Genomic DNA, 27,193 nt, shown 5'->3' with positions numbered 1-27,193 from the left:
CACTTGGGATTCCCATCTCCAGCTGCTGAGAGTGTTGACTTTAGGGAATACTCCTTCTTCTTCTAGAAAATTGCATTGGGTGGATGATAACACCCTCATGGAGAGATTATGGTCAATGACCCACTGACTCAAAGTCACAAAGAACAGTGTCTCATGCCTCCAGGAGGACATAACTGCATGACACAATTTGTTCCAAAGAGTCCCCCATGGCATCAGTCTGAAGACGGTCTACAGCTAAGACTCCAGCCTCACTCAGTTTTTCTCTTTATTTTTTCCTGCTACCAATACACCCTTTGCCCCAGAAGCATTCATCCATAAATCGCTTGTCCAGAAACATAAGCCTGGCTCATGGGCACATAAACGGTAGTGACTACAGCCTGAAAGGTTCCACCATGAAGGGCAGTCTCAAGCTGAAATCACAGCTTTTAGCCTTAATGCCCATTTGTCAATCCAGCACAGATCCAGTTAATACTCCTGCTAATGGCATCCAAGGTGTGGTAATATTTCTATAACAGACAAGCTGCCCATCTACCTCAATGGGTCCCACTTGGAAGTCAATGGAGATCTGCTGCTCCCGTATTTCTCTCAGGGCTGCCATTGCGATCCGAATATCATCCAAGTCTTTAATTGGCCGGTTCAGTTTCTTTTGGAATTCTTCAACAACTACAAAAATGCTTTCCATCTCACTCCTGTGTTTTTTGTTACAGTGACGACCAATCACAGCCATCCAGGCTTTTGTCTCCGTAGTCAGTGAAAACTTCAAATCAGCTGTGAAAGAGAAAGACCCACAGTCTGAGAAGCTTGAACCAGTGGGAAAAGACAGAACATTGATCACTCACAGTAAACACTATGAGTTCAGAGCCATGCAAAACTAGAATTAAAAATGGTTGCCATGCCAGGGGTGCAGTTTGGTCACTGAGAGCACTTGCTGGGCCATCAGCATAGCTGAAGCCTGTCAAGCTCCAGGTTCTGAGTGAAATCTTCTCTCAGGGGAACAAGATGGATAAGAGTTCCATGGGCCATTTGATATCCTCCTCTGACCTTCATACGTGTACATGCAGACATCATGCAGACTACTCACAAAAAAAGTACTACTTACAAAAAAATTGTTATTAATCATCATTAGAACCCATTCATCTCATAAACCTTACTTTTGCAATAATTCAAATCATATTTTAAAATCTTTAGACAAACACACACACACACTTGCATGTATGAGATAAGCTTCAAACATTTTCTGTCATTACTCTTATAAAAGCTCAATCCTAGTTCTAACTACAATAGGCTCATCCCTTCTCTAAACTACCCTTTGTTTTCAAGTTAAATGTTAAGATAGACTAGAACTAATAATTGTGCAGAAGGGGATTGAAAACAAATCTATAAATTGGTCTTAAATCTTGAAGCCCTTAAAAGGAAAGTGTTTTTAAAGAAACCTAGAACTCTTTAGAATACTAACCTAGGTAAAGAGACAGAATAAATGCTACCAGATTTATGACTGTCTAAAAGACAACCAACCTGTGTACAGAGCAATGGAACCCACACGGATGTATTCAGGTTCTGAGTTAATTTCCTGCTCCAGACTTTGGAAATAAAGAATCCTGGATTCAAATTCAGAAAGCAAAGGGTTTTGTGAAATAAATGCCATAACAGTTTCTTCTTTCTCCTTTTGCCAAATATGATTGTAGCATTTGAAGCGATCCATTGATGTGATAACTTCCTAGAACAGAAATAATAGGTTTGTGTAGAAAAGGAAGACTCTGAAATGGCATCATAATGCAACGGAGGGTTGGCTCAGTGTTAGTTTGTAGTTATCACAAAGTTATTAACATGTTCAGTTAATGATCTGGGCTGAAATGGAAATGTCATTAAAACAAGCTATATACAATGACACTAACTTGGGGCTCATATTTCGCCATTCCTAGTCTAAAGGGAGAAGAAAAAACTGTAAAAACTAAAAGAAAAGGAAGTCCTTGTTGGCCCTTGAGGACAGAAACCTCTTAATTAGAGATTTACCTTAAGTCAAAAGAACAGACAAGGTTGTGCCATTAGAAGCACAGGAAAAAAAATCTGTGGGTCATTCAGGTCTCCTTCAAGAATCTTTGTTGGCAATGGAGTACTACTCAGTGGGGAAAAAAACAATGGAATTTTGAAATCACAGACAAATGGATGGAACTAGAAGAAATCGTCCTGAGTGAAGTAATCCAGTCACAATAAGACAGACATGGTATGTTCTCACTCATATGTGGATTTTAGACATAGAGCAAAGGATCAGCAGAGAATCTAGGAAACAAGAAGGATTCTAAGAGAGACATACATGGTCCCCCAGATAAGGGGAAATGGACAAGATCTACTGAACAAATTGGGAGCATGGAGGAGAGGGAGCTAGGAGAAAGAGAAGGAGATAAGAGGAGGGGAGAGGAGGACATGAGGAAGCAGGAAACTGATTCAGGGAAAGAATAGAGGAGAGCAAGAAAAGAGATACCATAGTAGTGGGAGCCATTATAGGTTTAACTAGAAATCTAGCACCAGGGAAATGTCCAGAGATCTAGAAGGATGACCCCAACTAAGAATCTAAGCAATAGTGGAGAGGCTAACTTAAATGTCATTCCCCGAAAATGAGATTGATGACTACCTTATATGCCATCCTAAAGCCTTCATCCGGTAGCTGATGGAAGCAGAAACAGACATCCACAGCTAAACATTGAGTTGAACTCCTGGAATCCAGTTGCAGAGAAGGAGGAGTGATGAGCAAAGGGTCAAGACCAGGCTGGAGAAACCCACAGAAACTGCTGACCTAAACAAGGAGGAGCTCATGGACCCCAGACTGATAGCTGGAAAACCAGCAGAAGATGGACCCAGACCCCTGAATGTGGGTGTCAGTTAGGAGGACTGGGAAGTCTACATATGGGGTATCTGGTAGTGGATTAGTATTTATCCCTAGTATAAGAATGGACTTTGGGAGCCCATTCCACATAGAGGGGTACTCCCTCAGGCTAGAAACATGGGGGAGGGCTTGGGGTGCAGGGGAGAAGGAACTGGGATTAATATGTAAACCACCTTTTTAAAATTTAAATTAAAAAAAAGAAAAAAGAAATAGTAATCCTATAAAAAAACATCCTTGTTGGTTAGGATTAAGGAAGACATTAAGGAAGGCTTTGTGTTCCTTTCCCATAGTTAAAAGAAATAAAACTACTGTGCCCCATCCTTGGATCACCATGACAGTGGCTGGTTATTTTCAGAGAGAGCATTGGACTCTACTGCTCTGACCATTACTTTTTCTTGCCAATTTCATTGGCTTGTGAATCTACCAGAAGCCACCCTTCTGGACATGTCTGTGAGGACGTGTGTAAGAGGCTCGACTGAGGAGAGAAAACCCACCCTGAAAGTGGCATCACCACCCTATGGGCCGTAAACCCTGGACTGAATGACAATGAAAGAAGGAGTAAGCTGAGTACCAATGTTCATCTCTCGTGTCTTCTGACTACAGCTTCACCTTGACTAGCAGCCTCGGCCATTGCTACCATCCCTTCCCTGCCATGATGGACTGTGCTCAGACTGTGAGCTGAAGAAAACCCTTTCTTACAGTGCTGTTGTGAAATATCTCCTCAGAGCAGAGAAAAATAACTAACACAAGTGCTCACTTATTCTGATGCATCCTCTGTAATTTTTGAAAATGTCATCTAATTGCTTATGTTCATAAGTTACTTTTTCTCTATCCTTTGGTACAGAGCCTGATAATCTGAGCACTAGATAAATTATTGTTGAATATGTGAACATTGTCCCTGGAGGGATCTTCTAAATGCTAAGAACGAAAGATTAAATATGCATAAATGCAAAGACTTGTCATTCCCTGGGGAGTACATTAAACACAACTTAACAACATTTCTTCATCTTGTTATACCGAAAGCAGTTTTTCTGGCGCTTTCAAACAAATGTAGCTCCTTCTAGTAAAACAGGCACAGAAAACATGTACTTACTGAACACCTACATACCGCTTAGCACTGAGGGACACCTAAGAGTCAACTGGATTTAATAAATGTGTGCATCATCTTTAAACAAAACCTGATTTTAGGATCTTAAGTCTTTTTACTTACAAGGGCAATTTGTCTGAATATAAAAAGAAAATTAAAGGTGGGGAAGGGAGCGGGTTGGGGGAAAAAATAAGTAGCTTTATAGTCAACCAGTATGAGTGCATGTTGATGGTAATATCATTTTAATACTGGCTTTTATCTGAATTTCATGCAGGTGTGTGTGGGGGGGGGGCTTTTATCTGAATTTCATGCAGGTGTGTGTGTGTGTGTGTGTGTGTGTGTGTGTGTGTGTGTGTGTGTGTGTTCATCTAATGTTTGATAAGATTTGCCTGTTCACATATTTGCCTGTCGAAGTCATCTACTGGCCAGGATGTTTCCTGGTATGGAAACACCCAAACTCTGAGTCTGGTGAGATAACTCAGTGGGTAAAGTGCCTGCTATTGAGTCGGTAACCCCAACATCCACATCCATGGAGCAGCAGCACAACTCTATAATCTTAGCAATGTCTGTGCAGATCATAAGGGTTTGCTAGTCAGCCAATCAAGCCACATCAAACCAAAAAAAGAAAAGAAAGGTGAGCCTCTGGTTCAGTGAGAGACCCTGCGGAGAGCAATGATGGAAGCCATGGTGGCCTCTGGCCTATGCATGTGCACACACAAGTAAGTGCACCCATGCGAACACATTCTCTCTCTCTCTCTCTCTCTCTCTCTCTCTCTCTCTCTCTCTCTCTCTCTCTCTCTCTCTCTGAGGGCACACCTTATTCTGTTTTACACTTAGAAGGAGAACTGGGTAACTATCATCTCCATCTGAAGTTACAGTCAATTATGTTAACAACGGAGGTGAAAGACATTAAACAGAAGAGGATATGAAACAGGGAGTTCATAGCTCTTTTCCATTGCATTCTAGACTAAAGGGTCTTAGCTGATTGATCAGGGAAGCTATCAGGGGTGAAATCAGGTTGCATGCAGGGTTAGCACAGATGAAGTTCATGCCAGCACATGTGGGTCAGCCAAGGACATGCGACAGCAGCTTCATGACACATACCTTCTTGGTGGAGTTGATGATTGTGCTGAGCACGGAGACTAATTTTGCAATCTCTTTGTTGTCAGAAATATTCTTATAGTAATTCTGGGTTTGCACAGGAATGGGCAAGTTTACAGATGCTATCTCCAGGGTTTCTAAAGCAAAGGAGAAAAAGAAAAACAAAAAGATGTCTAAGTTTTTATAATGACAAACATAACTGAAGTCTGCATAAAAGTGTTGAAAATAGTAGAGGAAATTCACAGCCTTGGCTGCTTGGGTACTAAGAAGATAAATTGAAATCTGCAACAATGCAGAAAGTGTCGCTTCAAGAAGAAACGCTGGGTCTCAGGGGCAACACTTGTGTGTGCTGTGAAGGGTTCTCCTGCTCTCATTGTTTCCTCCCTGGCTACGTGACAGCCCTGAATAATCAACCGCTGTCTTCTAATCTTACAGCTGTGGAAACCTTCAGCAGAGTAGTCTATGGCGGGAGTAGAACTGGATTTGGGTACTTTTGACAAGTTCTGAACAACTGGCCCTAACTGGCATGGCTCAAAGCTCTCTGAATGAACTGGAGCCAAAGATTTGTATAGTCGTCTAGCCTGAGTCAGAACTTCACTGCGTGAGGGAAGTAAAAGCTTTAGTCACATATTTTGTCCAAATAAAATGTAAATACACCATCAGCCCCAGTCACTTAACTTCACCATTGTCTAAGACAACTTTTTGTTCTGTATCTTGCTCTTTCAATAAAATAATAATCAGAACAAGAAAGCAAAAACCAATGAGACAAAATATGCCAAAAACAAAACAAAAAGTACACACACACACATACACACACACACATACACACACACACATACACACACACACACACACACACAGACAAAAGAGTTCATTTTGTGTTGGCCAACTACACCTGGGCGAGGGACCTTCCCTGGAATGTGATTAATACACCCAATGATACTCCATTGGATAAAACTGGTTTTCCCTTTCCTGGTATCAGGTATCAGTTGCAAATATCTCCTTGGTTAGGGGTGGGACACTGTGTCCACTTCCTCATCTCGGTGCTAGAACCTTGTCCAACTTGGACCCATGCAGGTCTTATGCCTGCTGCCACAGTTTCTGTGAGTTCATATATACAACAGTCCTGTTGTATGATCAGAAGACCTGCTTTGTGTAATGTATATCCTTTTAAATTTAAATATACCACAAATTGATGTACACATATAAATGCTTCAACTGCTTTTTTCATAGAAACTAACAAACCATTCCTAAAATGCATATTGTATTCATATGAAGGATCCAGCACAGTTTGAGTTTTGAAAAAGAATGGCATAGCAGAAATTGAAATAACTCACATTTTCTGACTTCACCCCTCCCAAGTAGCTAGAAATAGAGTAGATGGGGAATATATTCCTCGGTATGGCCCTGCTTCATTGTCCCTACTCAAGCAAATGAGTGTGGCTGCCCATACTCATGAAGACAGTCTTAATTATAAGCTATGGGTCACAAAAGAAAAAAAAAAAGGAATTGCATGAAATAGGGAGAGGAAGGCACTTCTTATTTGAAAGAAGAAAGGATTTAATGGAAATGAAATAAGAAAGGGTGGTGACAAGGGACTTTGAACGAAGAAGAGTACGTGAGTGAAGAGGTAAAAGAATAAATAAATGACTTTTTGAAAGCTCACTCTAAAGCTACAGTTGTGAAGACAATGTGACACTGGAATAAGATAAGCTGAGATTAACAAAACAAAACCAGGAGTCCAGAAATAAAGGTTGAGATTTACACTCAAAGGTCTCAAAAAAATCAATTATAGAATACTGATTTCTTAGCCAACATTGGTAGTACAATCATACACCTATATGGAAAATAATGAATTTAAACTCCAATTTCATTAAAAGTGAATAGTAGAATGAAATATAAATGCTAAGCAACCTAACTTTAAAAGAGTATGTTTTTATAATCTTATGCTAAGCTTAGATACAAGATGAAAATACATCTAAGTAGAACTTAAAACTCAAATTTTATTCTTTAAAAGATATCAATAAAGCTGGGCGATGGTGTGGTGGTGTACGACTTTAATCCCAACACTTGGGAGGCAGAGGCAGGCGGATCTATCTATGTGAGTTCCAGGCCAGCCTGGTCTACAGAGCGAGTGCCAGGACAGGCTCCAAAAGCTACACAGAGAAACCCTATCTTGAGGGAAAAAAAAAAAAAAAAAGGATATAAGAAATTGAAAAAAAAAACTATAATGTAATTGATAATTTTACAATTTTATTCAGAACATAAAAATCTTACAGCAATTTGAGTAAGTGAGCAAAGTTTTAAGAACACTTAAAAATTAATAGATATTACTCCAAAGAAATGTACGAATGACCAGAAACCATATGAAAACTTAACTTCACTAGCTGTTGCAGAAATTCGCACTAAAACTGCAATGAAGTACTATTACTCTATAGCTATTACAATAGCTACAGAGAAAAGGCAAAAACAACTATCAGTGACGATGAAGAGAAAGAGCAATGAATCCCTCCTGCATTTCCCGTGGGAAAGTAAAATGATGTTATACCTTCAAAATGGAGCTAGGTATTTCCTCCCAATGTTAAACATAAAGTTAGCATATTCCCAGTAACTCAAGAGAAATAAAAACAATTCCACGTAAAATCTTGGCTTGGAAGATGGCTCAACTGGTAAAATGCTTGCCCCCTTGGGCATGAGGATCTGAGTTTGGATTTTCTGCACCCATGTCAACAACTGGGTAGAATGAGGAGAAACAGGCAGACCCCTGAGGAATTCTCACCAGGAAGCTTAGCCAATTGATGAGTTATAGGATCAGTGAGGGAATCTGTCTCAAAACAAAAGATGGAGTACACACATGTACACACAAACACCTGCATACGTAAAACACACAAACACCACTACATATTTAGCAGAATTCTTAATAGTGATGCAGAAATGGAAACAAAGTAACTGTCCATCAACTTACTATTGAATAAATGAAATGTACTTTATCTGTAATGTTGTGCCTTCAATCCTAGCACTCAGAAGGTGGGGGGAGGAGATCCTTCCCCTTAGCAAGGTCTAAGAATGAAGCCAGTAGCAGACCACTTGCCCAGCATGTGCAGCGCCTGGGCCCCATCTATGTCTTTATAGTAGAGAAAAAGTGAAGTGAATGCTTCCTGCTACACAAGGATGAAAATGGAAATACATGCTAAATTGGAAGAAAGCAGCCACAGAACACCATACATAGAATGATCCATAATTAGGTATGGGAGATAGATAAGTGGCTGCCAAGGGCTGGGCAGGAAGAGAAAGCAAAATCAAAATGAATTCTTATTGGACCAGTGGTTCATCCTAAGATAATAATAAAACAAAAAAACCTCTGAATTCTACCATTAAGAGAAAAAGACAGCCAGGCTGTAGTCTTTTGCTTTAGTTTTCTGGTCATATTTTCAGTACATTTTTTTTTCCAGTACATCTTTTTTTCAGTACATTTTTTTTTCAGTACATTTTCAGTACATCTTTTCTTCTCAGGCTATGATTCATGATTGAAGATAATATAAGTAGAAAACACTGAATTTTAAATGGCTCTAGGAACTAAAGCAATGTTTCCAGATAAAAATAAAATGAAATCTAATAAAATAATAACACATGTTCTTTAATATTGTAGTGTGTGTGTGTGTGTGTGTGTGTGTGTGTGTGTGTGTGTGTTGTGGATTGGGCATGTGAACAGGAGTGATGGTCCCAAAGAAGCCAGAAAGTGGTATCAGATGCCCTGGGATTGGAGATACAAACAGTTGTAAGCCACCTAACAGGGATACTGAGAGTCAAATTCAGGTCCTAAGCAAGAGTAGTACATATTCCTAACTGATTAGTTGAAGTTAATAAATGATAGATGATAGATAGATAGATAGATAGATAGATAGATAGATAGATAGATAGATATTAGACATCCAGACAGACAGATAGACAGATATAAGGCAGATAGACAGATAGATGATAGACAGACAGAGGATAGATAGATAGATAGATAGATAGATAGATAGATAGATAGATAGATAGATAGATGATTGATAGATATATACATAAAGTAAATTTGTAAGTAAGTTATGGGAAAGTATCTTCAGCTATCTCTACCTTCCTCATTAGTGATATTTCAAAAAAGCACTGGCTTCAGTTTCTTTCTCATAATTAGCCAATTTATCATCCCTGGGGAAAGCAATGCCAACAAAGTTCTACTGGGCCTGCTAGCTGTGATGCTGGCTTAAAAGGAATGTGAGGGCTGAAGATGACATCTGATATCATTAACACCTTGGATGTCTGAGGCTTCCCAGTTTTACAGATTACAAATGAAAGCTACAGGGTGCACAGCAGCAGTCGGAATGTGTTAACAAAACAGAACTCATAATAGGTCAAAAATATCTATAACATGCCATGAAATACTCATTGTGAGGATAATCATTTCCAAGTAAAGTGAGAAATTAAAAACATTCCCTGGTTCCAGCCATTAGTAGGTCAGACCAAACATCACTTACGTACCAGCAGTTGTGATAGACACAACCAAAGCAGGGGATGTATGACACTAGTATGCTAGCATGTGAATCTTAATGTTTTCAAACTCAAATTGCTACAAGATTAATACTCTGATTGAGCATGATTTGAAAACTGCACAGGAGATATTATAAATCCATAATATAGGTACTGTGCTATCTATAGCATAGATAGTATAAACACTGGACTTGTAATGACTTGTTATAAAAGTTAGAGAACAGGGCTCAGCAATAGAGAGCACTTGCTCTTCCTGCAGAGAAGCTCAGATCTGTTCCCAGCACTAATGGCCTGTAATTCCAGCTCCCTGTTCTGACCTCAATGGGCCCCTGCATATAAACACACACACGCACACACACACGCACACACACACACAGAGACAGAAGGAGAAACTCCTTTTCATTTTTAAAAACTGGAACGCATACTTACCATGCAGTTCACTTTCCTCCTCCTCAGCATCGGAGTCACTGTCCTCGATGCTCTTGAGAGCAGCCATTTTTCTTTCACGCATCTTTCTCTACAATACAAGAGGATGCTTTTCAACTTTGCCCCATCCTCAAAAGCAGCAGCTTCCAAATGAAGCAACGATGTTTTCATCCTCTACCCACCTTGGAGAGCAGCTCGCTGCTCCACTGTCTAACCCCCTTGGGGACATTGATGATGCATTCCACAGCCTTGTTCAGTGTGTGCTGTATGTCTTCCAGGCCAGGAGTCATAGCCATGCTGGGAATGGCCAGAGTGATGCTTGCCCGAAAAATGGGAAGATGATTCTGCTTCGTCTTAGATGCATTGTTACTGTCTGAGTTAATATATCATTTTTAACTGAAAACAGAATATACTTAACAGACTCCCCCAAAAATTAGCGTATACATAAATACACATTCAACCAGGTAAATATCCGTCAGATTAATGAGTACATGGATATTTGATTTTCCCCTTCTTTCTGCTTTTTTCTTTCTTTTTTTTTTTTTCCTCACCTCTTAAATTTTATCTTGTTTTACAAGGGTGTGGGAAGAGGTGCATTGTAAAAAACAGAGAACAAATAAATAAAATGTAAGACAAAACTTAAGATTGGTTAATAACTAAAAATTCACCACTGAAACAATTTGTCCCATTTATCTTCTTTTAAAACTTTTTTGTTTTGTTTTGTTGGTTTTTTTTTTTTTTTTTTTTTTTTTTTTTTTTGTCTTTTGGATCAAATAACATCCTTTGTGTTTTTATCTTATTACAGGAACATTTTTAACTATATTGATTTTTACGGCATTGGGATTTCAGAAACCTTGGCAAAATAATCTTTCCAAGCCCTAGGTTTCTCAGTGGTAATGTAAGTGATGAGAGGATTCACAACGTAGAGTTGATAGGGATGAGCAAAATGAATGCTGCTAATGAATTATTAAAAGTTAGCAGGAATGTACACACACACACACACACACACACACACACACACACACACACACACACACACCAGCCTTCTACCTGGTCAACCAATAGGAAAAGTGTGCAAGAGCGTACCCCGGAAGTTAACCATGTGGCAGAAATGAATGCGCCTGCGAATGGCCTCAAGAGTGTTCCTTGTCACTTTCAAAAGTGCATCAATGTTTTGATGATTAAAATGGGAAAGCAGCTCACGGGCTTCCTCTAACATCTCGCTTTCTTTTTTCTTTCTTGTGATTGCTGTCAAAGGCAGAGGACCAGCCCCAGCATTAAAGGAAGATGCCAAGGCCTCAGAATGTCCTTCTCTTCTTCCTGAGAGAAAGATCCATTAGATTACAGGGGGGAAATCAAGATAAACTACATGCAAGCTCAATATCAGTTAAATGTCCTGCATCTAAGAAAATAAGATCACTGAAGAATAAGAAGAAGAAATCGGGGCATAAGGTGGGCCAAGTAGAAATTGTCTCATGGGAAAATAGCCGATAACAAATCAAGTACTATAGGCTAAAAGTTATCCTGGGCCTTAAAGACCTGTGTTCTGGTGTGTTCTCGCCCAAAAACAGCTCTAAAAAAAAAAACTTGAGAAATAGCATCCCACCCTCCCACCTCCCCCCGTCTCTGTAGCAAATGGTTTGCTTCAGTTTGTATAGGCTTGGGGAGAAAGTCTCTTTTCTGCCCTGTCCAATGCCAAAGGGAAATAAAATACCAAACCTTACATGAATGAAAAAAGACTCAAATGCCAGGGCCCTCCTTCAATCAAAACACATTTGATTGGTAGTTTAACACAAAATAATGAGAAGAAGCAACCAAGTCATTGCCATCTGGTCAGAATCATAATTTCAGATTTATAAAATATAAATATAAAATTGGGGTAATGTTTCTAGAAGTATGAAACTGATTGCAGTATAGAAAATTAAATTTTAGTTCTCAGTGAATATCTTGAAAAAGAAAACAGAGCAGACTCTTTCCTTATCTCCCCTCTCACCTGACGTGTCACCATTAGAACTGATGTTCTCATGAGACACTATTTCACTTGCATCTTCAGGTGGGACATCCACATCCAGTAACATGTTTATTAGCTCATTGACTGCTTCCTCCACTAGGGAGCTTTTAAAGTTGAGTATCTGAGCACCATTCACACAAAGGTCCTAACAACAGTAAGAACAAAAGATGGCAGTCAAGGGTCTTTATCTAACTCTTGAGAGTTCATAGGGAAAGGTGCAGCTTCCGCCTCCAACTGATAGCTACAGTGATGGTTGGACAATGGTGGTCAGTCTCAATTGTCACTGATAGCTACAGTGATGGTTGGACAATGGTGGTCAGTCTCAATTGTCAGTTTGAGACCTAGAATCAGCTGAGATGTGAAAATCTGTCTGACTGTGTGGTTCTGTACCTGGGGCTTTGTCCCTGCACTGTATAAAAGGAAGAATGTGAGTTGAACACAAACATTCATCCCTCTTTACTTCTTATCTATGGAAACAACATGAGTAGCTCCCTCAAGTTCCTGCTGCTCTGACTTTCAGGCCATGATTGATTGTAACCTCAAACTAAAAACCACAATAATCCCCAGCTAGGCATCCTGAGAAGAAAGCATCAAAGACAAGAGAACCAACTAGAGCCAGAGGAATATACCAAAATTGCATTAACTTCCCAGTATGGAGGAAATAACTCTCAAAGCCATCAGCTTTGAGCCATCCCCTTCATCTGTTCTTGCTAGCTGTCTGTCTTCCTTTCTCATCATATCTGCCAAACCATTGTCATGTACTTCATTTCAGATTTATACCCCTTTCAGATCTATGCACCTTTCTCCGAAATAAAAGAAGACAAATATAACACAATATGAAGCACTATGGTAGATTTTGTGACAGACATATTGTTGTTATTTTGCTGCAGCTACTGCCTATGAAACACAAACATGAGACTCAGCACCCATGTGGAGTTTATTGATAGAGGGGAGAGAAAGGGGGTAGCTGGTGGCCAACCAAAAGCAGGAGAGAGAGAGAGAGAGAGAGAGAGAGAGAGAGAGAGAGAGAGAGAGAGAGAGAGAGAAGGAGCAAGACAGAGGCGCGTTTGGCGTGCTTGCTTTAAAAGGGAAACTTGCGCATGCATAACTGAGTCCCCTGGCAGCCAGGTAAAGCTTGAGCATCCAGGTAAGTCATAATGTAGAGAAGACATGGCCATGAGCATCCCACCCACATCGGGGGGGGGGGGGTCATCAGACTGCTGGTTCCCAACACATATAAAGACAGGTAAAACACCCAGAAGCATTTCTGTTATCACCTACTTGAGGGGAAAGCTTGATAAATAATAGACTTTGTCAGTTGGCCACAGTTTCCAGTTTTTTTTCAATTTCATTGATTCATATATTAAGACTGTAACATGGTTATGGACTTTGCATTTCACACAGTTCATGGTTCTGATACCTCCTCATTTAGCAATCTTGACTTCTATACCCCACTTTTCAGCAAGGCACATGATGCCATTAAAGTGAATATTCTAATATATCCTGGAACAAACTTTTAAACTTGGTTATTACCAAGCAAAATATCAAAGTTTACTCAACTCAGAACTTCACCTAACTACAAATCTCTACCCAGTTTCATTTTGTTTTGTTCTTAAAGCTGGGAGACAGGAAGTGGTGCTGTGAAATGCTGGTCTCTGGACTTGACATTGTTTGACATGGTTGTTACATATATAACTCCCAATAAATGTAGTCAACTATGCAAGACCAAACCAGTTAAAACATCCATCATGGAGAGGGAGAACCTCCTGAGGCCCCATCCCTAGCTGAGGAGAGTGGATAGCTATTGTGGGATGGAGAGTCAATTTTCCTTGAGGGGTAGCCACTGTCAGGTTGTCTGTGTCCCAGTGGAATATCCCACAGGCTTGTGTATATAGGTGATGTTCTTAAAAAGAACTTGAAGTTAGAAGAAGGGCCAGCAGAGCTGAGGGGATGAAGCTGGTACAGATATGATTAAGATGTGTTACATATATACATACATGTATGACATTTTCTAAATAATAAATTTAAAATATTTTATGTAGTTTCATGTGCTCTGTATGATATATCTACATATAACGGCAGTTTCTAAAACAAAAGAAGACCTCAGTAAGTACTAACTATTAGTCACTAGCAAATGACATTCAACTAGGGAACCTATTTGCCAAGCTTGTTTCCTTCATGCTAAATCAACTAGCTCCTTGTTCTCTCAGGGATTCTTAACCTATTTTTTAAAGTGCCTCTTGAGTCCTCTGACTCTGTGCTGGGGAGGCTCAGAATGGACTGAGATATCATCTCCTATTCTCAAGACTAGATCCCTAGGAAATAAGTCCCCTGATGACTCCTAGCACTCGCTTCAGACCTCTCAGCAGCAGAAGCATGTATCCCAGAATTCCTTTCTACTGGGTGTTTCAGAAAGCAGCTCTAGATAATTGATATCATTCCAACAAGATTACTCAAATTCCTCAACTCTTTCTAAGAGACGACATAAATATAAAGGCACAAACAACATCAAAATTAATAAAGCAGACAATAAACAGAATGAGAACAAAATAATATTGGATTCATCAAAGTGCCCCTACATCAAGCAAAACAAATCAAAGGCACTGCCTCCAGCACCTGACACTTCAATTCAATGACTCATCTCCATAGTGACATCAGGCCTGGAAACTGTCCCACAGGGTCTGTCCCTACAACCTCCCTCTTCACTAAGCAGCTAATGTGGAAAAGGAAAAGCCCAAGAGGCCTCAACCCTCCACAGACCACGACAAGCAGCTGAGGAGGGAAGAGAACAGGGGAAATTGTCTTCCCCAGGAAAGAGCACACAAATTAGTTATCCAAAACCAGATGGTCAGCCCTGAAAACACACATATGAGTAACATTATTCAGACTGAACAGGCTCAGTATGCATGTATGTATAAATATATACATATATATGTAATAACAATTAATAAAAGAGGAGCTGTGAATTTGAAAGAAAGCAAGGAGGGGTATCTGGGAGTATTTGGAGTAAGGGAAGGAATGAGGAAATGATGTAATTACATCATAATCTTAAAAACAAAAGAAATAAAAATAAAAAACAAGATATATATATATATATAAATTAAAAGTTTGTAAAGCAAATAAACAGATTGTAGAAAATAGAACAGTAAACAGAGAACATTTTTATGGGTACTAAAAACACAGATTAATTTAGATTATATGATTTTGACATTCAAACTAAAATTAATAAATTATGATAGAACATTGTCAAAGGATAGTGACATTGGTATTACTGCACTATGGCTTCATATGTTGAGATCATCCTTTGGAAAACAGTTTTTCTATGACTATAAGAGCTGTGAGATAAAACCATACAGTTTGACACAATAATCTTACTTAGGGGCAATGATCCCGAAGATCTAAAAAAAAAAAATACATATATATTTATTATAGCTCTTGGCAAAACTGACAAACTTTGGAAGCCATTTAATGTCCAGAAGTAATAAACAATATATATCATCTCAATAAAATGTTATGAAGGTGTCATTTAAGTGGTGCCTGTGAAAGTCATATAATGACATGAAAAAATATTTTACAAAGAAATACTAGCTGAGAGGCAAAAAGCATAATCACTAGCAAATCAGCTGTGAGAGTCATGAAATACATAAAATTCATAAAAATCATAATATTCACAACAATGGTGATATGATGGGTATAAGTACTAGTTTCTTCATTTTTAAAATCTAAAACCTGATTTAAAAATCTTGAGCTACATTTTGTAAACAACAGAGCTAAGTTATTTCTCTTATGATTAGGAAAACTATTAAAAATCTTTGTGAGGGGGCAAACCAAATTCTAAAATATAGTCAGATAATTGTAAGTTGATATACAAATGTGCAAAAAAAAAAAAAAAAAAAGTGTTAGCACCAAATGCCTTCTTCCCATACTTTTCAGGGGTTGCTTTGAGTTTGGAACCCTACATGTACCAAGAAGACCAGATTCAGGTGGGTTCTCATCACTCTCTAGTTGACATATGGCTTCTGTGACCAAAATACTTCTATAAACAACATGGTTTACACTGAGTCCTTGATTCCTTCTAAAACAGCTTTGGGACTGAAGAGGTGGCTCAGTGGTTAAGATTTGTTGCTCTTCCAGAGTTCCGAGTTCAGGCCAGAAGAGGGCATAAAAATTAAAAATTCAGCTCTAGGAATTTGAATTTGATGTCCTCTTCTGGCCTCTATGGATACACACACACACACACACACACACACACACACACACACACACACACACACGCACGCACGCACGCACACAGGCACGCACTTATGCACACAGGCACTAAACTTTTAAATAAAACAGACTTTGAATGTCAAGCAAAGAACTTCACTGGACAGAAGGTTGCATGTGGATTGCTGTGGTTTCATTGCTGGGTGAAAAGTTCTCTTGTCAGTTCTCACTGGAAAGCATTAGCATGAGGAAGGTTTCACCCAGATGCTACCCACCTTTTCTATCATTCCAGTGTGGTGGCCACTCTGTCTTGGTGGTAACTCTGAGTTCTAGTGTAGCCACAAGCCGAATGGAATATATTGGGCCTCTAGTAAGCACCACCGACCATCAATATTAAAATCATCCCAGAATGCCCATAGGGAATGTTATAAATGAGGCTAAAGTGTCATTTCCTAAAGGGATAATGCCTGACAGTAGCCTGGGCCTAACATAGGAAGAAAGTGCCCCATTTGTAAGGCTGTTTGAGAAATTATGGAGAGCTTCTGAGGGCTTTATTTTCATATGTTGAAGTGTGGTAAACCTATAAATACAGCCTCCACCCTGTGTAGTTAAAACACAAGCCTCTGGCCTTTACCTTTCCTAAGGACAAGGCCAGAACTTCCTCTATGCTACAAAATAATGGTTTGGAAAGAGCTTGAAGAATAAACCTTGCCTAGATCTGCCCAAGTACTGCATAATAAACCATTGCTTACTGAAGCTTAAAAAAAAAAAAAGTACCTTTACCCTTCATAAAACATGAAAAAAAAAAAAAAAAGGAAATGTGTGCCACAGCGATTCCCCCCTTCAACTAATGTGAAAAGGATTAAATTATTAGTAGCTGCTTAGATAACATTTTCTTTAACTTCAAGTTGTCAAAAGTTCCCACAATTGAATAACATCTATCACAGAGTAATACAGAATTGTTTAAAATCTTAATTTATGATTCAAATGTGCCTTTTATTTAAAAAAAGGTTTTTGAAAAAAATAATTAGTCTTCCGATAACCTTTGTCATTTGGAGGAATTCTTCACACGTGAGGGGGTCCTCCTGAGGGAGCTGACAAAGTGGCATGCTGCTCATTTCTTCCAGAATGGCATTGATGCGGAACTCAGTCAAATCACTGACCCGGTTAAGTAGCAGCTCCAGGTCCTCTTTGGGAAAAGCAAAATAAGTGACAGATTAGGTAAAGCATTACCTTAAACACATACACGTGATTCAATGACAGCAGAGGTGTCAGGCTTAAAGTCGCTTGGGTTATACATGTCTGTCTTAGTTACCTTTCTGTTGCATGAAAAGATGCCATGACCAAGGGAATGTATAGAAAAAAAGGTTTAATGGGAGCTTCCTTACAGTTCAGGAAGTGAGTTGTTGACGATGATGGTGTGGAACGTGGCAACAGGCAGGTAGGCTTGGTGCTAGAGCCATAACTGAGAGTTTGCATGCTGAGGCAACCATGAGGCAGAGAGAGCACACTAGGGATAGCATGGGGTTTTGAAACCTCAAAGTCCACTTTCATGGGGTGACATGCTTATTCCAAGAGGGCCACACTTCCTAATCCTTCCTAAAAAAAGTTCCACCAACTAGGGACCAAGCATTCAAATATATGAGCCCATTAAGTTCATTCTTGTTAAAATCACCACAATGGCCTTGGTATTTTGGCTGTGTCGCACACAGCTGTTGTACACTCTTCCTCCTTTAACAGTCCCCAGCTTTTCCTGCTGGCCTGGCTCTGACTCATCTTCCCAGGAGGCCACCTGTAACTGTGTGTGTCCTGGGGTGTGGTGGGGGGGGTTGTCTTGCTCCTGTCCTGCCTGACACCTGAGCTTACACCCATCTCTGAGTGCATCACATTGGCTACTCTTGTGTCTGCTCCTTTGGCAATTAGTTTTTCCATCTTTACATTTTGAACATTTATGTCAGTGCCCATCCCAAAGGGTGTCTTCAACCATGATAGAAATGGAAGTCTGCTACTTTTTGATATTACCTTAAATCGTTACCTTCACTACCTAAAGAATAAATACCTAGGGTTTCAATCATTTTCAAGCTAACTATTCAGGCATCTGCTCAATATACCAAATGGCTCTTCTTGGCAACAGAAGTCAATGCAAAAAGAACCAGCACTTCTCCTTAAGTGTGCACACCATGGGCATCTCCTGTTTCCCCGTTATTCTTAACATCTTCAAAGGCATTTGTGGCAAGTTGAAAAGATGATCTCCCAAGGGATCCCTAAACCTCTGGGAATATTGCCTTATGTGACAAAGGGGACTTTGAGATATATTAAGGATCTTGAGATGTGGAGATCATTCTGGATTATCTAGGCAGAGTTGTCATATGGAACTTATAAGAGGAAGTTAGAAAGGTCAAAGTGAGATAGAGAAGAATGAGACCATGGACGGAGAGAGAGGCTGAGAGGAAAAGGGTAGGTCATGAGACACAGCTAGCTCTGAACATGACATGGTCATTCTCCAACAGATGTAGACAGCCTGTAAGACCTAGAAGATGCTAAGGGGTGCCTTGCAGAGTTTCTGAGAAGGCTTTCTGAAGGGGCTTTGATTTTAGACATATGAGAGTCTTTGCATTTCTGACCTCTGTAATTGCATTATGAAGCCATGAAATTTGTGTCAAGTTGTTACAGCTGCAGTTAAAGAAAATGAAAATGCAACAGCATTTATGCATGGGGTAAACAAATGATGACCATAGAATTTCTGCTGATGACTTTAAAGAATAGTGATTTTTTTTCAGATGTGTGGCCCAATTAAACCTCTGCATTTCTACAGGTTGACTTGTGTATTTCAGCACATAATCCACCTGTTCTTGAAACTTCACACAGTTTGTTTACCTTCATCAAAGCCTCTCTTGCAGTATATTGAGGCCATCACAGAAAAACCACAAATGGTCACAGTACAGAGAACAACTGACCAAGAGCTGTCCAACCACAACTACACTTAATTTTGTTCATTATCTCCTTTGTTTAAGTTACAAAAAGGAAACACAATAGAAAAGGGAGAATTAACGTTTCTTTAGAAGCTATCTCCTTGTCTCCAGCTAGCATCTAATAAAATATACAAATGCTAATACTGTAATCCTAACACCTCTCTAGGGAGAACACTGCTAAAGACTACCTTAGCAGCCTGTTCTAATTTGATTGTGATAACTCTCACTATGAAGTTTTTATATACCTTGCAAATGCCTCCTTGGAGATTTTAACCCATTTACTCTTGTTATATTTCCTAAGGAGAGATATTTTGGAAAGAATATTGGCTTAAAGGCAAAGAAACCCATCTTTATTGCTCCTGCCTATTCAACACTAAACACCATATAGTGCCTCTGATTGTTACTTTCCAATCTTTAAACTGATGATCATTTTGAAACTGTTTCACAACTTTCTCCATCCTTCTAGTGATATGGTTATCTGATTGTGCACCTGTCTGTATCCCACTCACAAATTCTAAAAAGCCTAAAATACAGAAACACTCTGTTACAATTTATCTTTCAGTCTAGTTCCCACTTAATAGAGAAAAATTAAAGCAAAAGTATGCAACTGTCTTATATAAGTTTCCAATTATTGTAATAAAACATCATGATCAAAAGGAACTTGAGGGTGAGGAGTTATTTCATCTTAGAGTTCTTAGTCCATTGCCCAGGGAACTCAAGACAGGAAGCAGGAACCAAAGCAGAAGCCAGGGACAAGTATTAATTACTGGCTAGTTCCTCTTGCTCAGCCAGCTTTTTCACACAATCCAAAATCACCTGACCAGGAGCGGCCCCACCCATAATGGGCCTCCCATAGCAACCACCAATCAAGCTTACCCACAAATCAACCTGGTGGAGAAATTTTCTCAATTAAGATTCCTTCTTCCCAGATTACTCTAACTTTTGTCAAGTTAGGAAAAAAAAACCATAAATCCTTACTTCATTCTCTGCCCCAACCCAGTACCCCTCAAATAGTCTTGAGTAGACTGTGCCCACTAAAGTAGTACACAATAAATAGCATATACTTGTTTGTAAGGTGTTAGGAACTAGCAGCCAGCTGACCCTGCCCAACGATGGGAGGGATGCTCATGGCCATGTCATCTCAATGTCTGCCTCACCTGGTGGCTCAAGCTTTACCTGGCTGCCAGAGGACTCAGTTACGCATACCAAGCCCCCCTTTTAAAGCAAGTGCGCTGCTCTCTGCTGCTCTCTCTCTCTCTGGCTCCTCTCTCTCTCTCTGGCTTCTCTCTCTCTCTCTGCCCCCCCTCCTGCTTTCAGTTGGCCACCAGCTACCCCCTCTCTCCCCTCTCTCAATAAACTCCACGTGGGCACTGAGTCTCGTGTTTGTGTTTCTTAGGCATTAGCTGCAGCAAACGAACAGCATAAGGTGCAGTGAGAAGCCTACTAAAAAGACAAGTTCCTGGGGAATGGGATGGGAATGGGGGGGGGAGGATGGGAGGGAGAGGGAACTGGGACCAATACATAAAATAAGAAAAAATAATAAAAAGAAGAAGAAAAGACAAATTCCTAGTATTTAAAGTTATCAATAAACCAAGTCTTACTTTACTTTGAGTGAGAATGAAGAGAGACAGAAACAGACACAAAGAGAGACAGAGAATACTATCATGGGATCCAAGGAAAATGTGACCCACAAAAGAAATAACATGGCAAAGTGGATTAGAAAGGGGTCAGAGAAATAAAGAAATGGAAATTATGAAGTTATGAATCAACAAATACTGGCACACACCCAACACCAGATTGACACAAAAGAAGTGGAAGAAACAGCCAGGGTTTCAAGCCCTTTGCAGCCAGTTTGGGAGGAAGATGATGCTGGCTACACCATCAGGAGACATGTGCAATACAGAGCCCAGCTAACAGAACAGTAGAGGTCGTGGGAGGAGGTGGACCCGGGAGGAGGTAGACTTGAAGTCATGTAGTCAGGCTAGGATCCTTAGACTTTGTATTCCAGACCAAACACAGGCAAAGTTACGACGTGAAGAGTGGATGACAGATAACACTGGGTTGGGAAAAAAATAATAGAAATGTCTAAGTCTAAAAAAGTAAGTAAAAAATGTCTATCATTATGTCCCAATCTGTATGTCCCTGTTTATACAAGAGACCTGGACTAATCCATTCTAGAAGGCAACGATGAACTCTTGGAAATGCCTCATGAAAAAGCTTACTTCTGAACATTGAGAGACTGTGACAAGCCCTATATAAAGCAAATATTTCCAATTGCTTAATATCCCAGATGGAGTTGAACCCAAATTTCCTTTGTAAAATATCTGTGCTTATTCTGGGAAATTGGGTTAAATGGGATTTTCCATCCACACACATTTTAAGCTCTGCATCCCTAGTTAAGGAAAACTAGCACCTTCTTAAATTCTTCTCATTCAAAATGCCTTATCTTTCAGCTCCATCCAAACCCAGGTCCCCAAGCAAGCTCAGCGGTATAGCACTTGGCTGTGCTCTGAGCCCTACCTAAAAGCAAGGATAAGGAGGGAAAAGAGGAGGCAGAGAAAGAGGTGGAGAAGGGGAGAGAGGGCAAAAGGGAGAGGAAATGACTAAGAGAAAACATTTTAATGAACTAATAAATTAGTATAGAAGTTAAATGGCCCTAAAGACCTTTTGGATACTAATGTACAGCAATAAGAATCAACAAAATTACATGGATAACCTCTGGGGATAAAATTAAGTAATGAATATTTATAATCTGTAAAAAAAAAAAAAATACTGAACTCATCGTATTTTGCTGCTGTTCACCGTAGAAGGTTTGAGCCTTATTTCTCATTTCATTATTTACAAAAGCATATTAATAACAAACTATCCAGTAGGCAATAAGGACTCAGCTCCCGAAACAGAGAAATAAAACTCATGTAGACAGACTCACTGATCTTTGCAAAAGCATTTTCTAAATATGTCCCGATATTCAAGGAAGTCCAGGTCAGGGCAGCCAGGCCAGGCTGGAGGGCTTCATCCACTCTGGCCAAGTGTGGGACCATCAATTGCTCAATGACTGGAGGCATTTTCGACTTCACTCGCTGGTATTCAGACAGCACCATCTGTGATGGCATGGGATTAAATAGCCAGTTTACAAGTCACTTTTAATGTGCATTTTTAATCTACAAAGATAACCCTAATTTTTGATCAAACTGTTGGGATCTAATATCTTGACAGGAAGAGTGTTGCAAACAAATAAGACAGATGACTGACAAGCACACTCTACAACCACCAAACCCTAACCCAGTAAGTTACCACCGAGGATGAGAAAGCAATTGAAGATATTTCTCAGCATCTACCCAGCCCAAGACATTCTTTGCCACTCTTCTTCTCATGGGGCTAGGGTTGTGTACCCTTCACCGAATCTCGATGGGCATTCAGAGTATTGACAAGGCTCAACAGAGAGATCCTGTGAGACATAGAGAGGGTGGCACAGGGACTATGTGGCCTTATTCAGTGGAGCTCTGGCTCCTAGATAGTGGTATAAGGTATTCTACCTGCCGGGGGATTCCATATCAGAAATCCTTGTAAAAATGCCCAAGTCCATAATCCCAGCTAAGTATATCATTCAACACCTTTTTAATTCCTTTATCCCAAAACCATGAAAAGTATGCTAAAAGCACCTATATTTTGAAGTTGTATGTTACCTACAACACATAACCAAAAAGACTTTGGGGAGGATTATTAGTAGTAATTGTGTGGCTGTATAAATACGATTTCTTAACAAAACTTTTATTTTGTAAATATGTAAATTGACCAAGGTTTTTTTTTCTGACACAAAAGAATTTAAGGAGAATATAAGCTTGCTGACCAGTGTTTTAGGGTTCACATTAGAGAAATAGCTGCCCATGGCAAACTGTAACTTTTTAACATAACAAGAAGTAGTGAGAAGACAGTAGAGAACAATTCTATGAGTCCTTGACTCAGTCAATTTCTTTGAGCCACCTATCTCACATGGTAGTAAGAAAGATGACATTAAATAATGACCATAAAAAAGACTTTAAATGAACTGAGATTGGAGGGAAAGGAGGCTCAGATCTGTAACCCCAGTTACTTGAAAGACTGGAAGAAAAGGATTGGAAAGAAGTTCAAAGCCATCCTGGGTCACAGGAGTTAGTGAAGGGTGAGCCCTGTGTACTGAGACTGCCCTAAAACACACAGTGCAGACAGAGCTGAGGTGGTAAGGACTTGTTAGCAAGTGTAAGGCTCTGTGTTCAAAGTGCAGTACAGCAAAGTGCGAGAGGGGAGGGAGGTGGGGAGGGAGTGGAGAAGAGGGGGGAAGTGAGAAAGCCGTAAACCACAAGACACTGTGGTCATAGTGTCATCATATAATGCTAATCACTGTAATTCCTTTTGAGACAGGGTCTGGTGTATATTAGGCTAACCTCAAACTTGCTTCATAGACAAGATGACCTCTAACTTCTGATCCTTTTACTCCACTTCCCAAGTGCTAGGATTACAGCATGTACCACCACAGCTGGTTTACCATGACATTTTAGTATCTGTTTCTATGCGGTCCAGTGCCAAGGCTGCATCTTTAAACTTTTGTTTTTGATCTCTAGACGGTAGATTCATCAGTCATGATCAGTTCTTCCTTGAAATTTTTTTCTTTACTGGGCTTCCTTGATATTTGGTTTCATCCCACCCCAAAGTCCAAGTCTGTGTTTTATATTGTAGTCTTCCACTAGGTGAATTAATATTAGAGCACCCTTATGCCTAATCCAATGGCCTTTTACTCATTTCTTTGTCTACCCCTCCCTAAAATTTCTTATCCAGGGCATTGCCATTAATAGCAACTATAGTCTTTCAGCTCCAAAAAGCAAGCCTCAAACTTTGAATGCTCTACTGAGCCCCAACTTCTGGATCTAATTGCATGGGTACCATGAATACATGGAAATCTAAAAAAATAAAAAATGAAAATCTTAGACTTAAGGGAGGAACTACATATCTTAATGGGCCCCATGAAATAAACCATCCCAAGTCCTTCTCTTCTCCATAAATGAGACTTACAGTCAAATGAAGGCCAGTGCATATATTTGGACAAGTTGTATAGAATATAAACTACCTGGCCATGCATGGTAGCCCAGCCCCACTTCAGTTACCCAGAGTTCCCTCTTAACCTGTCTGCAGATATAACTTTAATTGTCTGACCAACTTCATGGCCATTCATTCTAGCTCAAGTTACTAACTTCATTGTCCATTTTGGATCAATGCAACAAAACACTGGCTTCTCACTAACACTCTTATCCCAGTTAAAGTGCAAAATTTCTGCCTCACCACCAAGCAGCAAGGATTACACTTAGTGTAAATGAGACAGTGCCTTATTTTCCTTCCCAAAAATCCCCCAGTGCTTAGAATTAAGGCGACTTTCATTCCTAAGAACTGGAAGTCAGATCTTAAGAGCCCACATAAACAGGGCAGGCTGCCTGTAATTCCAGTCTCAGACAGTGGAAACAGAATCCCCAGAGCAAGCTGACCAGTGATATTTGTCATTTTGGTGAGATCTGAGCTTGATTCATAGAGCCAGATTAAGGTGGTAGAGCCATCAAAGATGACTATTGACATCAACCTTTGGTCTCCATGTGCATATGCACACATAGGTGCATGCGTGCACACCAAAACAAATGTTAAAAAAAAAAGAGAGAGAAGAATAAATGTATGCTAGAAGCATCCAGGAAGGGGAAATAAGAGCACCATACCTTCATATCGTTGAAGTTCTTTTTGTACATAGCCCGCTTCTGGAAGAGGGCGGCGGCAAATGGTGAGACTGGCAGACCCATCTGGTACATGCATTCTGTTTCTCTAAATAAGATTAATATCTGAGGATCAAAGTTCACAAACAATTCCCCTGTGCCTGGAGCCTTCACCAGTAAGGAAGCCTCGAGACCTACGTGAATTTCTTCAATCTGTGGGAAGAAGTCAGTACTATTACTAACACAGTACACTGTACACACAGTATCTGGCTCAACCATTCCTGGGACTCTGTGAACACATATTCAATATTCTCCCATAGACTTGACCTCACTAAATTCCCAGCAATATAGTCACTCACTCTACTCCTAAACTCCCTCTCAGGAAACAGCCTTCAGGTTCTTGGTGGTGATATTGCATAGTCAACAGAATACAATTTTTCATTCTTGAGACTCACACATTACAGATAGGGAGACACTGCAGGAACCTAGGATATTTTGAAAGAGACATTTAGCTCTCTGATGTCTTTATGTCTAAGCAGTTATATGTCCTAATGAAGATTACACAAACCCAAAGGAACTCAGTTTTTATTTATACAGAAATACAATATATGGCTATATAGCTATTACTTCTTGCTGATCTACAAAGAAACACAAATGTTGGTTGGACATATTTTAACTGAATATTAACACAACAAAATAAAACATAAGACTTCTTTTGAAACACATATTTGTATTTGATAATACATTCAGGATCTTCTCTCTCTGTGTATTTCTGTCTCTGTTAATCTGTCTTTGTGTAGGTATCTGTCTCTCTATCTCTGCCTCTCTCGTGAGTGTGTTTGTCTATCTGTCTGTTTGTGTCTGTGGGGGAAGGGGATACTGCTGGCATGCTAGAAAAATATTCTGTCACTAAGCTACATGCCCAACCAGGATCTTACTTAAGAGTAAAGAAAAGAAACCCCAACTGGCAGTGTAGTGAAATGCTATGTGATTTTCTTATATATTAAACAATGAGCTCCTATAACCCACCTTACTGATTTTCAGTACCAACAGTTATTTTCTTCCATGGCTATGCTATATACTTTAATTTCTTAAATCCAGCCAAACTGATTTATAAACTATCCCTGTCAAATGCTAGAACAGGGCTTCCTCTGTCTGGATAGTAGAAACGACTTAAGGAGACCCTTTCAGGAATTCACCTGCTGAAGCCATGCCCTGTGGTAGAGGACCTCAAACTCCAAGAGGACCTTGGCCATCCTGTTGTAACTGCGTATCACTGGCTTGGCTTCCGCAGTCCTTAGTACAAAGGAGTGTTGCTGGAAGAGTTGCATTGGCTGCTCCAGCCTATGGAAGAGCTGCCGGGCCCACAAGATCTTCCCAGCAATGGGAGGCTGGTTCCGAGCCAAGGGAGGATCATATTTCTGTTTTGTATATAGCTTAGAAATCACATCAATGTCAGCCCCAAAATTCTGAAAAATTACTTGGTATTTTTCCTCAATACCAAGGTTGGGTATATTCAATCTGATTGGGGAAAAAGAGGTATAAAGTTTTGGATTAATTAGAAAATATTTATATTACTCTTATTTATTAACATCCATTTTAAAACATGCGAACTGAAAGCAATGGACTAGCTGTGTGGTGGTTTTAAAGAACCAAAATAGCATCAGTCCTTACAAGGCAAAAATTGCTAACCTGGGAAGAATTATCTCGAATTATTCAGACATTAGACGGTATTACTACAGGCGGCTGCAGCTGCTTCAAAGCCAAGAGTACTCTCTGTTGTCTGGGATGAAGCAGATCCTTAATCCTTCCAGGAATTAATCCTGTTAAGCCTCTGAAAAAGTTAAAGCCTGCGACCTTGTGACTCAGACTGTCGAGAGGCTTTTCTTCGCATTAGAATACAAAGTTATAATAAGAGTTATAATTACATAAAAGATAAGCTATAAAAAGAAGCTAAACTGTGCTCACATTATCCCAAGTTTAGAAGATGGAACTTGGGAAGTTACTACAAATCTCTACCTTTCGAATTTCTTCAGCATGCTCAGAGCTTGCCTTGTGCTTTGAACCTTTTCAAATGTGATGTCCATGAACTTCTGCAACTCGTTCTGGAAATAGAACAAAACCCCATAGTGAACAATAAATTAGCACTAAGATGTTTCTATGAGACAAGGTCATCCTATGATGCCCAGGCTGAACTCAAATTCATAGCCCTTCTGCCTGTGTCTCCCAAGTGTGCCACTGTATGAA

The 27,193-nt window shown here is 39.8% G+C and overlaps 1 protein-coding gene across 1 annotated transcript in view; it reads right to left on the bottom strand.

The window, feature by feature from the left end:
* Window positions 1-27,193, bottom strand: part of Dnah5 (dynein axonemal heavy chain 5) — a 261,268-nt gene that overhangs the window by 156,784 nt on the left and 77,291 nt on the right. The window contains exons 13-24 of the mRNA XM_051182604.1: window positions 26,966-27,051; window positions 26,146-26,467; window positions 24,953-25,159; window positions 22,144-22,315; window positions 17,286-17,431; window positions 12,019-12,181; window positions 11,112-11,345; window positions 10,208-10,398; window positions 10,029-10,116; window positions 5,076-5,209; window positions 1,516-1,717; window positions 533-768 (exon numbers count right to left, since the gene is read on the bottom strand). Of these exons, the coding sequence (XP_051038561.1) occupies window positions 533-768; window positions 1,516-1,717; window positions 5,076-5,209; window positions 10,029-10,116; window positions 10,208-10,398; window positions 11,112-11,345; window positions 12,019-12,181; window positions 17,286-17,431; window positions 22,144-22,315; window positions 24,953-25,159; window positions 26,146-26,467; window positions 26,966-27,051 (2,181 nt within the window). The remainder of the gene's footprint in view (window positions 1-532; window positions 769-1,515; window positions 1,718-5,075; window positions 5,210-10,028; window positions 10,117-10,207; window positions 10,399-11,111; window positions 11,346-12,018; window positions 12,182-17,285; window positions 17,432-22,143; window positions 22,316-24,952; window positions 25,160-26,145; window positions 26,468-26,965; window positions 27,052-27,193) is intronic.

The sequence above is a fragment of the Phodopus roborovskii genome, unplaced genomic scaffold (assembly GCF_943737965.1).
Source record: "Phodopus roborovskii unplaced genomic scaffold, PHOROB, whole genome shotgun sequence".
NCBI lineage: Eukaryota > Metazoa > Chordata > Mammalia > Rodentia > Cricetidae > Phodopus > Phodopus roborovskii.
This window is presented reverse-complemented; position numbering and strand designations above follow the sequence as displayed.